Source organism: Terrapene carolina, unplaced genomic scaffold (assembly GCF_002925995.2).
Source record: "Terrapene carolina triunguis isolate 2854851 unplaced genomic scaffold, T_m_triunguis-2.0 Scaffold193, whole genome shotgun sequence".
Classification (NCBI taxonomy): Eukaryota; Metazoa; Chordata; order Testudines; family Emydidae; genus Terrapene; species Terrapene triunguis.
In genome coordinates, this window is record NW_020664544.1 from 3,660,015 (window position 1) to 3,675,435 (window position 15,421).

The window sequence follows — 15,421 nt, forward strand, 5'->3', positions numbered from 1 at the left end:
TCCCAGCACTTCATGCTTAGGACTTTCTGAGTGGAAGGGGCAGGAGCAGGGAAGCCCTGCATCTCCACTCCTCCCCTTCCCTCCCAGAAAGTCCTAAGCGCCACCAAACAGCTGTTTAGCGGCGCTTAGGATTTTCTGGGAGGAAGGGGGAGGAGTGGAGATGTGGGGCTTCTCTGCTCCTTCCCATCCCTCCCAGCACTTCATGCTTAGGACTTTCTGAGTGGAAGGGGCAGGAGCGGGGAAGCGCTGCATCTCCGCTCCTCCCCCTCCCTCCCAGAAAGTCCTAAGCGCTGCCGAACAGCTGTTGGCAGCGCTTAGGACTTTGGGGGGGGAGGGATGTGGCGTTCTCCGGAGAGGAGGTGGAGTGGGGGTGGGAAGAGGTGGGCCTGGAGTGGAGCGGGGGTGGAAAGAGGTGGGCCTGGAGCATTCCCGGCAAAGTCCGAGCCTATTCTTCTCCGGGGAAGCTGCCGCTGGTGCTGCAAAGGTGCTTCCTAGCGTCCTTGCCTGCAGCAGGCTGTGCCTGTGTTGGGTAAGCCAGGGGCATTTCCCAACCACAGTACAGTACTGTACAGTATATAGTGCCTTTTGTCTGTCCCAAAAACATTTCCTTGGAACCTAACCCCCCCGCATTTACATTAAATCTTATGGGAAAATTGGATTAGTTTAACATTGTTTCACTTAAAGTTGCATTTTTCAGGAACATACCTACAACGTTAAGTGAAGAGTTACTGTATTTGTTTAGGCTGCACTACACTGAGAATTTTTACCAATACTTCCATTTTAATGCAAGCAATGATGGAAGCATTATCATCGAGCAGATCTAGATGGTAGAGTGGTTAAAAACACCAGCACCTGGTCTACGCTGCACATCTACCATTGCTAGTATGAGTTGTGCTGCATTGGTGCTCGACTCCTGAAAATTCTCAGCACAAACAACAGTTTAAGCTGCTCCCGAGCAAGGGACTATGTCGTGTTCTGAGTTTTGTACAGTAGTGAGCCACGTTGTTGGCACTTAAATAATTATAGCCTGAAAAAATGCTATGGAAATATACTTAGTCTCCAATATATCCTCAAAAGTCATAGCCAACCTTTCCAGCTTCCTCAAGGGGACTCCACACCCTCCAATTAGTGGGAGTTGTTTCTGGCCATAAAGTCATTCTTTATGAGGAAGTTAATTGGCCTACCAAGAAAGACTCTAAACAACTTGGATATCTGCGTCAATAAATGTGTTATCCATAATAACCCTTCATACTAAAGCAGTTCAAGTACAGCAACTTTATTCTTTTCTTAGCATCCGTTGCCTATCAGTATTTCAGATTCAAAATATTATTCTTCCTTCCAAGAGTTTTAATGGCCTACACGTCTGTTAGGCCTTGTCTGGAGTTAAACCTGCTATGAAATGATGCAAATGGAAATCAAAACTAAATATTTCAACTGTTTCAAAATACAGTTACAAACTATTTCATTCTGTATTTAGAAATTTCTCTAAGCAGAATCATCTACATTTAATTTACACTCTGTCATCATCTCAATTATTTTGAGGCCACTCTCCCCTCAGTATTCCTTGCTTAAGATCATTCTTTGGTCTTCTAGTGGTGTTTCCAAATCTGACCTCTGGTTGGCCTCCTAAAATCCAGAACTATCTTTTTCTGTAGTTGTCTTTGGTCACTATTGCATGGCTCTCATTCAGCCTTTTTGTCATTTTTCAGGCCTGTTTTTTAAATGGATTAGCCATTGCCTGAAGTCTCCTCCCTCCAGATGAGATGTAGCTAGTGAAAAAATAACTACTGAATATTTCTATAATCTCAGATAGGTCTTGGACATCTGAGGGATATCTTTAGATCCCGAGTAATTCAATCTACTGAAATGCAGTGAAACAAACTAAATTCTGGACAAATTGAACAAGGAATGCCAATAAATGTTTGGATCTCACTGTATGCCCCTCTCGCTCCTCTACCCAGAAAATATAAATTAATGTGTAGCCAGTGTTGTACTTACTATTGTGTGGTGTATTGCATAACCGAAAAAGAAGAGAAACCACTGTTGGCATGCCACTGACAGAAAGCTAAACCATAGAGCAGAAGTTAGGAGTCAGCAGGTGGTGGTCCCGCGTCACATAACAGCGTTTGCTTTTGTCAAATCTCTGCTAATAACATAAAACATTAAATAGTGATAGGAAATGGTGAGTAAATAGCAAAAACATAAATTGAAACTTTCCTGAATAAGATTTTTTTCCTTAAAGGTCATGGCCTCACCATGCTGCTGCCCTTCTGTCCCATATACTTCTGTTTTTAAGATTATCCCCAGAATACCAAAATAGACTTTTTGATGTGTAAATATACTCCCCCCCCCCCCCCCAAAAAAAAAACTTCAACGGTTTGAGGACCCAGGGACTCAGTTTGTTGGCTGACTCGTATTAAAATCCTTTTATGTTTTAGAGCTGAGTGAAGTGTCTGCCTGAAGCTTAGCAGATTGTTTAACCTATTGAGAGTTTATGCATAACTCACATGTGGCTCTGTCACTGTAGAGGTACAGTGACCACACTACATACTCTACCAAAGGGCTGAGTGGAATTTAGAGGCAAAAGTCAGTTTAGTTGAGCTGTGGGAGGATTAGGATTAAACGGGAAGATTTAGCATTTTGTTGGAGGGACTGGGGCAAGAGATGGTAACATGAATCACCCCCTAGTCATCTCCCTTGTGCAGTATTGCCCATGTTTTGCAATTCTGGATGCCATATAGGCAACTTGCCAAGAGCCTGAGAATCTTGCATATTTTGCATGTAAACACAGGGTTTTTAGTAAAGTTTCTGCACACCCAAAATATGTTTGAATCTTGCTCAAGAGATTAACTGAAGTTGCCTCAGGTTTGAGTTCACCGTTGGTTAAAATCCTGCTGTCTATCAGCTTTGTCATTATGTTGCCATTATAGTGGGGACAGTGGCCATGTGCAATGCTTCATATATCCCTGCTGCAGTGTGGGAGACTATTGCTCATCCTTCCAGATACAGAGTATAATGGCTTTAAAGGTGATGGGGAGCTGAGAGTTGTACCAAGAAAAAAGCATGTACCTATGTGCAGGGTTTCCCAGAATTGTTGTGCATTACAGCAGGGATGTTTCTTTTTAAAAAAAATAGTGGATGTTGATATTGATATTATTATTCCAGAATAGATTTTCTGCTCTGGAAAAGTTAGAGCGCTTTTTATTTTTTTGGGGGTGGGGGAAAATAGGGGGGAAGGAACCATATGCTTGAAATTAAGGCCTTTGATTGGATAAAGGTAAAGTGAAGCACAGGCATGTACTGCAAGTGTCACGGGTTACATGATCATTGACCGAACAGCTCCTCTTCAGATTCAGCAATATCATCTCCCTGTTGATTGCATATTACTTCTCCTGGCTAGGCCCTTTAACACATATGTAAATGGTCACTTTTCTTGCTTATTACTGAAACAGGCATTCTTTGTATGCTAGGCTCATTTTGTTTCAGACTGTGCATATTCACTCGAGGCCTAAGACATATCAGGTAATTTGTTTTCCTTTCCCCTGCTGGATTGCCTTGCTACTTAATTTGTTCAAACTAATTTAGCCCCATTATGTAAGTAATCTTGATGTGTGTTTTTGCCATATGAATGTGGTATGGTGTACTTAACTGTAATAATATACTGTCATAAATCTGCGTGTGGGTGGATCATTCGTGCATGTTTTACCTTAACCTGTTGATCTTTCAATTTGAAGTACACTTTCAAATAGCTGTCTCTCTTAAGTTTGGCAAACTTGCCCCTGTCCCATGTTAAGTATGGGGACCATATAGCTTGATTTCTTTTGCTTCCTAGCAAATGCACCAGTAATAGCAACATCAGCATACCTCGGGTAATGGGATTTTCGAGAACTTGTGATCCCTCTACTGGTTCTCTGTTAGCAGAGTATAAAACACTAGGCCTTACAGAAACAGATTGTGTATGGTTTTGTCTTTCTCAAAGGGGATCATTGTTTGAATTGTATGTATAATGTTGTATTTACAACTTGGAGACCTACCAAAGTCAAATAACTTTGACAAGTGAAATTTTGGCCCCTGATAATGCTGGACCATTTCTCTTAGATATGTTTTAATATCTGACTATACAAAACTTAATGGAAAACCACTGGAATTTTCTTGTAATTGTTTTAAAAAACAAATGGTGAAAGGAATATATAGCTTAGCTCAAACACTATGGTAGTGGATGACCCATAGCATACTTCATGGAGAAAGCCATGTCCATGTGAAGTCAGGAAGTCTGATCAACTGTAAGGGAGAGACTAAAAAGGAAATCTACTGTAAATACTAAATTTATGGCTATTTCAGTCTGTGTGTAAAAACTCTTAACCCTAGCGCACACACCTTCCCCCCCATACATATGTAAGTTGAAGCAAGATGTGCAGTAATATACCTAATGCTTTACAATGGGGTTAATTCCCCCTTCAGGGGCTTGATTTTCTCTTGTTACGTTGAGGAGTCAAATGCTTTTAGCACTGTTGTTAACTCTTAGGGCTAGTCTACACTAGAAATGCTACAGCGGCACAGCTGCACCACTGTGCTGCTGTAGCGCATCTGGTGAAGACACTCCCTGCTGATAGGAGAGAGCTTTCCTGTCGGCATTTTAAAACCACCTCGCCAAGAGGTGGTAGCTATGTTGATGGGAGAAGCTCTGCCGCCAACATAGCACTGTCCACACCAGCGCTTAGGTTGGAGTAACTTATGTCACTCTTGGGGGTAGTCTATTCACACCCCTGAGCGACATAGGTTATACCAACATAGTCTGTAGTGTAGAGAAGCCCTTATAAATTTGACCAAAAAGCCTTTTTGCAACTTACTCAGTAATCACTGATTAGAGGCTGGCTATACAGGCAGGGATGAAACATCTTTCTCTGATACTTTTAATCACCAATGATCTTCGTAGGGAACTCAGTCTTTCCTAATAGACTGTCAAATCACTTTTCCTCATCACCTGTCACCTGCATGTTGAGTAAATTGCATATTAAACTATTTCTAGGAATAATAAGCTTATGAGAAGCCTCAAGGGCTAGGGTCAGTTTCATCCCACTTAGGGCTGGTCTTCACTACCCGCCCGGATCGGCGGGTAGAAATTGATCTCTCGGGGATCGATATATCGCGTCTCGTCGGGATGCAATAATTGATCCCCGAATCGATGCGCGTACTCCACCAGCCCAGGTAGGAGTAAGCGCCGTCGACGCGGGAGCCGCGGCTTTCGATTTGCCACCGTCCTCACAGCGGGATAAGTCGGATCAGATATGTCGAATTCAGCTACGCTATTCCCGTAGCTGAATTTGCGTATCTGAAATAGATTTCCCCCCCCCCCCGTAGTGTAGACGTAGCCTTAGTCACAACTTTGGGTTTGGCATTTTATGGCCTACGTCTGGTGCTAAGCCAGGCTTCTCTCTGAAGGTATGTCTACACAGCAGCTGGGAGGTGCAGTTCCCATCTGCTCAAGCTACTGCACAAAAAATAGCAGTGGGGATGTTGCAGCATGGGTGGCAGCTAGGACTAGCCACCTGTGTCCACACATGAGTGCCTAGCCCAAGCTGATCCCCATGCCACAGTGTCCACACTGCTATTTTTGTGCATGCTAGCTCAAGCAGAGCTAGCTCAAATCTGTCTACCCTTTCTGCAAATTGCACTGCTCAGCTGCATTGTAGACGTATCCTGCATCTAAAGAGCCCGTGAACATGGGGAGTGTGGAATGAGGGCAGTTGTCTATGTAATCGACAGTCAGTAGATTCCTGTTCCCTGGTCCTACTGACACACATGCTTAGAAAGGATGTCAAAGCAGTAAGACTGCTAATGACAGAGCTTTATTCAGTAGACCGGGCTAGGCAACCTATGGCACGCGTGCCGAAGGCGGCATGTGAGGTGATTTTCAGTGGCACTCACACTGCCCAGGTCCTGGCCACCAGTCCGGGGGGCTCTGTATTTTAATTTAATTTTAAATGAAGCTTCTTAAACATTTTAAAAACCTTATTTACTTTACATACAACAATAGTTTAGTTATATATTATAGACTTATAGAAAGAGACCTTCTAAAAATGTTAAACTGTATTACTGGCACGCGAAACCTTAAATTAGAGTGAATAAATGAAGGCTCGGCACACCACTTCTGAAAGGTTGCAGGCCCCTGCAGTAGACCATCATTTCCCTAGGAGATTTTATACAGATTAAACTTGGTAGAAAAAAGAAGTCCCTGGGTAACTGGAAAATTTACAAGAAAAGCTCACCCAGTCTGAACTGCTTGTTTTATTTATTAATTAGCATTCACAACAAGGTAATGCTCAAAGAGTCCCGAAAAGCCTTACATTTAAATATCACTTATAATTGTGTGGCTTTCCTTACCAGAATTTTTCAGCACCTCAAACGGGACAGCAAGTTGGGCTTATATGCTTGTTAAATATAAGTACCAGTTACAGTGTGTGCTGTGAAGAAAGAACTTCTGAATAAAGATTTAAATTGGATGCTGTATATATGTCACTTCATTAACAATAATGTTGAGTTTATTTTACAGGAAACTTGTGGTATATTCCCTAACCAAAGCCGGACATGAGGTATCGGTGCACTTTGAGAGAGTGTTAGCAAAAAGTCACAACTTGTATTTTTTCCCCCAGCAAAATATTGCCATTAGGCATTCTAAACTATTCTTCCCCGTTTGGACTTGGTTGTATTCCATGTGAGCTATATCTCATTCACTCTCTCACAACCTGTACCCGACTTGTTCATTTAGTCCATAAGGGCCCTAAAAGTTAAAGGTAATGTTCTTGAATTCATTGATCCCATTTAATGCTAGATTTTGGACATGAGCCAGCTATTGTAAAGCCAAGGAGCTGCTCATAGGGTCTCTCTGATTAGTGTTTAGAATTGAAAACTGTACTCCTTGACTGTTTACACCGGAATATCTATTAAATGAAAATGAAAAAATCACTACATTCCTATATTTTTATAGCCTGGAAGGAACATCATTCACATTTGACCTACCAGACCATAGTTCTTGTAAACAGTCTATTGTTTATCTATATTCTGATATTCTGTTGTTAGCCTATAATGTTCAAACAAACTAGAGTATTTCAGGTGGGGATGTGAATTAGCACCTACAAATACTAAACTTATCAACTACAGTTTCAATACTTCCAGATTTTAGTTCACAGTCTAGATTAACAATTTGCAAGATTTTTTTTTTTTTTTTTTTTTTAACCTCACATACTAAAGTGTCAGAATAATCCATGGAAAAGATTTTTTTTTTTTCTTCTAGTTGGGCACATGCCTTTAAAAGAATACTGGTGTCCTATTTAACTGCATTATGAGAAAATGAATTTAAGTGAGCTACAATATTTTTAAATTATATTGAGCTGAGAATTTATACCAGTGTTTCATAGAGCATCTATTTTAATTTCTATCTTGTTAACAAATCACACTATCTTACATTTTAGATGTCTAGACATGTTTTATAGTAACTAGGAAACTAATGCCAAAAATGGACAACTCTACACATTTACGGAAATATCTGAAGTCATCTTATCGTGTCAGGCCGTCTGTGTGGATGCTGCTCTAACTCTCCCATTCTCCCACAGCTTTGTACTTATTGTTAAATCCTGAAAACTAAAATCTCCTTTCTCGTTCTCTTTGACTCCCTATTTCTCTGTAGATGCCAGCCCACACTTGGCTGAACACTTGAATATTTGCAATAGGAATAGCATTGCATTTCAGTCTAGTTTCTGTTGGGCTGTTTTAGTTTCTCTCTCACACACATGCACGCACACTGGAGCTATTGTCAGAGGACTGGGATTTGGCAGGCATCCACCGTATTGTCTCTCAGTTGGGTGAGCATTAAGATGAATAACCACAGGTCTCAATGTGACAACATAGGCTAGAGGAGGAACTTGTGTCTATCAGCTGTTAGCTTGGAAAGCTCCAGATAAACTGCATCCATTTTTCTGTGGTGCCTTGAATTTCATGCTTTAGAAGAACAGTGTTCAGGTTCAAGGTCCACATCTAGGCTAACACTTAGTGTTAGATTATTGCGTTTGGCACTGTTTCTCTTAATCTTAAAGTCCTGTGTGATTTGATTTAAAAAAAAACAACCCCTCACAGATGCTAAAGCCAGATGCAATCTCAGCTGAGAACCAGCTGACTTTGTCAGCAGCATAGTAAACACTCCTGACCTTGCTAATACAACCAACTGTCTTATACTTCTGACTGCTTGGTGTTTAAACCCCACAAAGAGCTACCATTGTCATTTTGATTGAGGTAAAATATGATTCTTGACCACTAAGCATGTTGCCATTAACTGATGTCTGTCAAAAGGCATTTCCGCCCCTTGAGGTTGGTACACACTAGGGACACCGCCTCTCCTTTCTGCCTTGTATGTGGTGGTATTTGCTATATGTCTCTTTAAAAGAGTGCATAGAGGATGCCACACCTCTCAGGTGATGTACCCACAAAAGTAAACCGCTTGTTAGATGGAAATGAACAATGAATAAAATGTTAGCATGCAAATATACATCGTAGCCATCCTTCCAATGAGAGGGAATGTGAATTTAACCTTGAAATTGCTTGCATATAAATTGCACTTGTTGATAAAGCAGAGACAATACATGAGGTCTCAGTTCCTCCCTCTGATAACATCCTGAATTTGGCAGCTTAGATGCTGCTGTCATTGTCTTGCATATAGGAGAGAAGAGAATCTGATTGCTGTGCTGTCCAGAGTTTACTGTGCATTAACTACATGTTTTTTTGGAAGGGGGAAGGGGCAGACTTTCTTTTTAAAGGGAAGATTTTAGTACTGTATGTTACAATACATGTGTCAAAGACTAGAAGGTGAAGCCAATACTCTGAAAATTGCGTTAAGGTTTTAAGGTGATAAAGTAAAGTAATAAATTTTATGTGGACTTTGTTCTATAGATTAATGTTCCCAAACAGTTTTTGTAAACCGAGTAGGTCTTAAAACGACAACTCATTTTTAAGATGTTTTAATAAAAGTAAGAGATTATAAATCTTATTGAAAAGAGAACTTGAAAAACACAGACTGTTAGTTTTTCTTCGAAGGTTCAACTTCCTCCTGTTCTTACTTACGCTCACTCACTCACTTTGCCAGAGGTGACATTTACAGAAATTTCTTAAGATTTCACCAGCCCGGAAGACCTTTGCAGCACACAGCCTGGTTAGAATTGGGGTCCTAAGCTGTTCATATTCTTTGTTTTAGGCTGTTTTCCGATTCAGGAAGACAAGACTGCACTGGTTTATAGTCATAAAGTTTTCTTTGGAACTGTGAGGACTAGAAGCTTAACTGTTTTCTTAAATTCAGCATTAACTAAATTCTAAGCACCCTTCTCACTAAATAAAGTTTTCTACTCCCCAGTGCAACATGGGCATATCAGCATGTGGGTCCCTGAGAGAGATGAATATAGAGATGTTTGTGTTTTCTCCAGTTGTACATTTTGTATTTTAAAAGCAAACTTTCCAGTATGTTCAGCAAATGGAAATCTCATTTATAGGCAAAATATTATAAGCTTCACTAAGGCTTGGTGGGAGGCACAGCCTGGCACCAAACTAAATATACTCACCCACACTATAGTCTGTCAGACTGAAGTTGCAGAACCCACAGTCTCATTGCACCCACACTTTTTGAGGCTCTGCCTCTGATCGTGTAAGCGCGGTTGGAAAAGCTCTGAAATAACTGCTGCAATAGTATGATGATGTAGTACTAATGTATATTGTAACTTATTTATCTAGGACATGTACACTAAGAATTGTTTCATTTGTACAACTTTACATGTATTATATTCAAATACCCTTTTTGTACATGTATATAATATGTTATACATCACTGTTGCATATGTGAGAATATTCATAATTATAAAAACATACTCTGGTTCACTTACACATAAGTAGGTTTACCGGAACTACATTGCTGACAATGCATATTGCCGCCTTATGCAGATACCATTGTTCAGTCCTCCATTGATGGCCTAAAATATTACCCCGTTGTAATCACTATGCTCTCTAATGAATGGTTGGTATAGCAAATGCATAAGTAGCAACTTCAGCATCCTTACTATATGAAGGTGATTAATTGTAGATGAATTTGCTTACACTGGTATGACTTCTTAAAAGTTACAATAGTGTCAGACAAGATATATTGTCAGTTTGCAATAACTAATATCCTGAAGAACTAGAGGGGATGGTCATAGCATAGTATGCGCTGGAGGACAAAGGAAAAAGTGACAAAACAAACTAGACAGTTTAGAAAATTGATAGTTTTCACTTTCTGCCAAGTGACATCGATGTAAAAGAAGTCTTTTTTTTCCCCTCCCCCCCCCCCCTTTCGGGCTGTACACTTTCCTAGGCTGTAAGATTTTTACTTATTTGAGTCTTTCAGATACTTTTGTCCATGGGCATACAGAGTCCATTCAGTTAGATTTCTGTTTGGGTTGGATCACTGTGGTGGCTTTACATTCTGGAGAGAAGTACTATAGTATTCTTAAATGGGTATTTAATGACAGAAATCTCTGTACAGGCATCGGTCTAGTAACCAATGCAAAATTGTTCTGTTTGGGATTCTTTCTTATTAGCTATGCAAGTCTACAAGGAAGACTTTGCATAAATTAAAGGGCATCCAGCAAGTTATGTCAGGTGACTGCACCTGAAAGATCCTTTCCTTATAGCTATCACCTATGGCATTAGTCTAACAAAGTTCTTACCAAAATGCATTCCCTGTATTCGTATGCACACTCTCATCAGAACACTGGAAACAAAAGCTAATTCTAGCCATGAGTCAAATAGGGTTAGAGTTTTTCTTCTTATTTGTCAATAAATGTAGCTTGTAGCCCAATTAATATCTTAATACATTGTTAAAAGAGTTGATTTTAGGATAAAATCCATCAGCTTTATAATTTATTTAGAGTTGCAAAGTCACACTGCCTAACACATAGTTGCAATTAAATGAATCCTGTGTGTTCTCCCTTTTCCTTCCTGTCTCTTATAATAGGGGAGGTATTTCCATGTAGAAGTATTGCAGAACTGCATAGGCACAATAGCTCGAGAAATATTTCCAGAGCAGTGAAATGGCTGTGTGTGAAATGTAAAACTTCTAGCTGACATATGCCCTGGAAAATTCCACAGGTTCTGCCAATTTTCCAGCTTTGGCACATGAGCTGGAATATATTTATGGGAAACGCAAGCCATCCTAACCTACTAACGACCAACTCCTTTAGGTATTGTGACGTTGGCATGTTGTCCACATCTTGGCCATGGTAACAAAAGAATCATTTCAAAATATAAGCAAACATTGCCCTCAGAGGCCAGTAAGAGAATAGCATTATTTAATCAGGACAGTCTTACTCTTGTCTTTCTCTCCCTTTTTCTGGTTATTTTACTTGGTGCATGTATCTTGCCAAAATGCCACAAATGTTCCCTAGTCATGTAGCAGGTTATGGCAGCCTGTACAATGTGCTACTCCCCATTTTGAATTCCACTCCATTTCCATGGTGGAGTGCGGTGTGTTACCTCCTGTCTTAAGATATTTTTGCACCTTAGTTTGTGGTATTAAACACTGACTGCAGTGAAGCTGTGTTCTTTGGGTTATAGTCATCCAAGTGTGGAAGACCTCTGCCCAGCCCAACACCACTGAAGCACTGCTGTAGCTATTCGGTGGGGAGATATGAGAACTGAGATACTATAGAGGGCCTTGTGCACATCAGAAGGGCTATATACTGCCTTTGAAAAGGGTTGTTTTGGTGGTGGTAGGCAGAGTAGAGAGGCGACTGGAGGGAGTGGGAACAGTTTCAACAGATAAACTGGAAAAGTGGCTGGGGAGGAGCTGCGTTACTGTGTCCGTGGCTTGCCTTCATGATGGAGGGGGGGGTGTAAATTCTATACTCCCCCTCTACCCCTTTGTTCTTGTGTAGTTCCCCACAAACATCCTGGGCTTTACATGAGGGGTGGATTTCATTCTTTGTGGGGGCAGAGGTTTGGGGTAGGTTTTACATTTTATATGGGCAGCAAAATTAACACACAATAAATGCATTTGTTTTCTTATAGTTTCTGGCAAGAAAACCCATTCAGCAGAAAAACATCTGGTGTTGGAGGGATGTTAAGAAAAGCAAAACCAAGGTCATTAAAAATTACTTCTAGAAATAAAGTCAAAAGATTTGAAGTCCTGGTTAACTTCTAACATTTCAGAAGTTAGGTGTATTCTTGGTGCTGACTTGCTCGTGAGCCCCCACACCACAATAAAACTAGTCTCCCTTTTCAAAAGTTGTGCAGGTAAGCACAATCCTTACTTGGAAAGCAGATTGGTAAACATGGAAGACTGCAGATTTACACTGTACATCAAATGGTTTCTGCCTTTACTCTTTTTCTCCCTTTCCATTTCAATTGCACATGGAGAGAATAGGTAAGGACCTCTTACTCTGAGGAATTTGTGTCAGTTCTTCTGTTTGGTTTATCATTGATACACTGCCAAATAATTAAAGGTTAGTTCTTGCCAAGCTTGTTTCCCCCCTCATGCATACCCGTTTAGTGCTTAGGGAGGAAATAATGATGTATAAATAATTCTTGTCTGTATAATCTTATTTTGATTTTTACAATGCATTTATAGAACTTGAAGTGCATGTAAAAATCAGATTTCCAACTGGCCACATTAGCAATCCTAGTCAATCCCTCATCACTTGAGTACCATGCTTTCCGACAAGGCTTGTGAAAATAGGTGGGACTTTCCCTGTAGCCTGAATGTCACCAAACTCGGATTCTTTCAGAGCAGAATGAGGGCTCTTCACTGAGAATGTCCTGCCTCTAATCCCCTCACCTTAAATTTACAAGCTGTTACCATCAACAATTTGCAACTTCCTCAGTATTGCACAAGGTGAAGGACAGTTTCTATAGTAGTCAGAAACCAAACAATGGGAAGGGCTTTATAGATTTAGGTCAACACCTTGAATTGCACCTGGAATGGACTGAAGCAAGTGGTCAGGTATAATATGCTGCCTGTGGAAAACTCGAATCAGGCAGCTGCATTCTATAAGAACTGGTTTCCAAGTAGCCTTGAAGTATAGCCTCAGCTAGTGACTGGAGGTAATTAATGTAATGCATGGGTCGCTGTGGTGGTCAGAATCCAAAAGAAACAGTTTTAACTTAATAGCCAAGTTTAGGTGGGTTTGAGGGGTAGGGAATGAATGAGAAGTTCAGTTGTCCACTTCTAGGTGTCATCTCTATTTCAGGACTTTATGTGCCTTGGATAATCTCTTCTCGCATGAATCTTTCTAACTGCTATCCTGTTATCTGGCTTGTCTCTCCCCCTCCCCCCCCGAGTGTGGAATGTTGGTTCAAACGTACAATCCTGGCACCGACAATTATGGGGGGAGAGGTCAGGTACACCTCTGTACCTTTGTATTACTCTGTCAATAGGACTTAATCCAGAATCTCATTTCCTTACTGAGCAAGTGGGTTTTGTTGTAGGCAACTCACAGCTCCCAGAACGTTGACAATGCTGCTTTGGTACTCCGGTCATAGTCAGCCCCAAGTCCAGCACAACAAACTTGTGATTCACACTATGGTTACCTGCAAGGCATCAGATAATATTAATGGTAGGAAAATAGAATTTGGGCTTATAAATCACTAAGTGCTATTGAAAATTTTACCCTTATTTCCAAAGAGCAGTTCTGATATCTGCTTGGGATGGTGGTACGTGTGTTACTTTTTATATAGGAAAAGAAACCCATATTCTGTGGACTTTCATTTACAGACCACCTTCTTCATTACCTCTATCTGCAGGTGATACATACCTAAGAGCCTACATATATGCAGCATGGTGGTTTATCGTGTTAAAGTATGATATGTGTAAGGACAGTTTGGAGTTTTTCTGGTCTACTGTAGCACTTTTAACATTCAGATGTCTTTCCTTACTTTGCCTTTTGTATTTCAGACAGCCTATTTAAGACATGGGAGATTTCTACTGTCCGTTTTTAACTCTTAATCTGATCCTCTGTCAACAGAAGAGTGACCTACCTTGTGGTGTGATAATGCTGGGTGTATTTGCCTTGCATCTATTCAGCCAGATTGGTTTAGTGAAGCCCACTTAATCAGCTGATAAGAATCAACCTTTTCAGAATGTAACTTCACTGCTCATCAGTCTTGTTAGGCTTTGCGTTTGTGGGGTATGACTTATCCAAACACAACAGTTCTTGCATGTGTTTTGGGAGAAAGGTTAGAAACCTTGTTAATGAATGAAGCTTGTTATTTTTAGACTTGTTTGTTTGCCAGGTTTGATATAATACTCTTTCACTGTCAGTTGGAAATGTGCTTCAGCATTACTGTATGATAGGTATGGGAAACTTGAATGCTTGACCCAAGAATACAGGGCAACAAGGCTGCACACATCAGTGATCTGGGTATTCAGAGGTATTCTCTAATTGCCCCTCCCCCAGGTTTAAGTGCATTTTTCAATGTGAGGAAGTACTAAGCCTTTAAATACATGCAGATCATCCATGGGAGCACGAGATTCTGCCCTCCTGCCTTCCTTATAAGACTTGTTGGTAACTAGAAACCTGAGGCTTGGCTAGTCTGTTTTTGATACTGCTAGTGAGGTGGCTTTAAAATTGATTAGCTGATCAGCGAGCCCCTTTGTAAATGAGTGGACTGCTATGTCATTGAATAATCTTTAGGAGGGGGGGGGGTGAGAGAGAGAGTGTGTGTGTGTGAGAGAGAGAACAAACTCTTGCTTGCATGCCAATGGAGAGGAATGTAGTATTCTCCCTGAGTCCTCTCTTCCCATTGCAGATCTATGCAGCTCATACTACTCTTCGGGACGTGCTTTGTGGTCACGATCCTGTGGGGGAACAAAGCACTGCTGGTGACTTTTCTTCAAAGCTCACAAAAGCTGTTCCTTTATCCTTTCACTGCAATTGTACAGGCAGTGGTGGTACCCTTAGAGTTAGGCTCTGGAGTTGCAATCAATACCTCCTCCTCATCAGCTCTCCTTGCTCTTTTCTTCACTTTTTGTCAAGGAAACAGGAGCCAGCACACACCCTTCCCGAATCACCATTGCCTGTACATTGCAGCTCCCTGAGTGCCTCATTGTTGCCTTTCCTTCCGATTCTTCTTGTCCCCTGGCACTAGTGGCACAAGGTTGTTTGGTGTAATGTTCCATTTTTCTCTTTCCTTGGAAATGCCTGTGCTTTGGGGCATCTTCACAGCACTGTGACAGGGATTGAAAGTCCCTTGTTAGCACCATATGTGAGCAGATGCTCCTTCATACAGTAGGTTTCAGCCTGTAACACCCAACAACCCCTATTCTCTCAGAACTGTTTATAATTAATCCCTCTTTATCAACCCATGAAGCATTTGTGGCCCAATTGAGCAAAACTACATCAGCCATAAAATG

General features: G+C 40.9%; 1 protein-coding gene across 2 annotated transcripts in view; it reads left to right on the forward strand.

Moving 5' to 3' along the window:
- The window catches only part of FBXL20 (F-box and leucine rich repeat protein 20), a 68,207-nt gene that overhangs the window by 4,331 nt on the left and 48,455 nt on the right, over positions 1-15,421 (forward strand). Inside the window, exon 2 of one of the 2 annotated variants that reach the window (XM_026654704.2) lies at positions 12,082-12,153. The exons of the other annotated variant lie outside the window; for it this stretch is intronic. Within the exon in view, the coding sequence (XP_026510489.1) occupies positions 12,082-12,153 (72 nt within the window). The remainder of the gene's footprint in view (positions 1-12,081; positions 12,154-15,421) is intronic. 2 annotated transcript variants of the gene reach the window in all.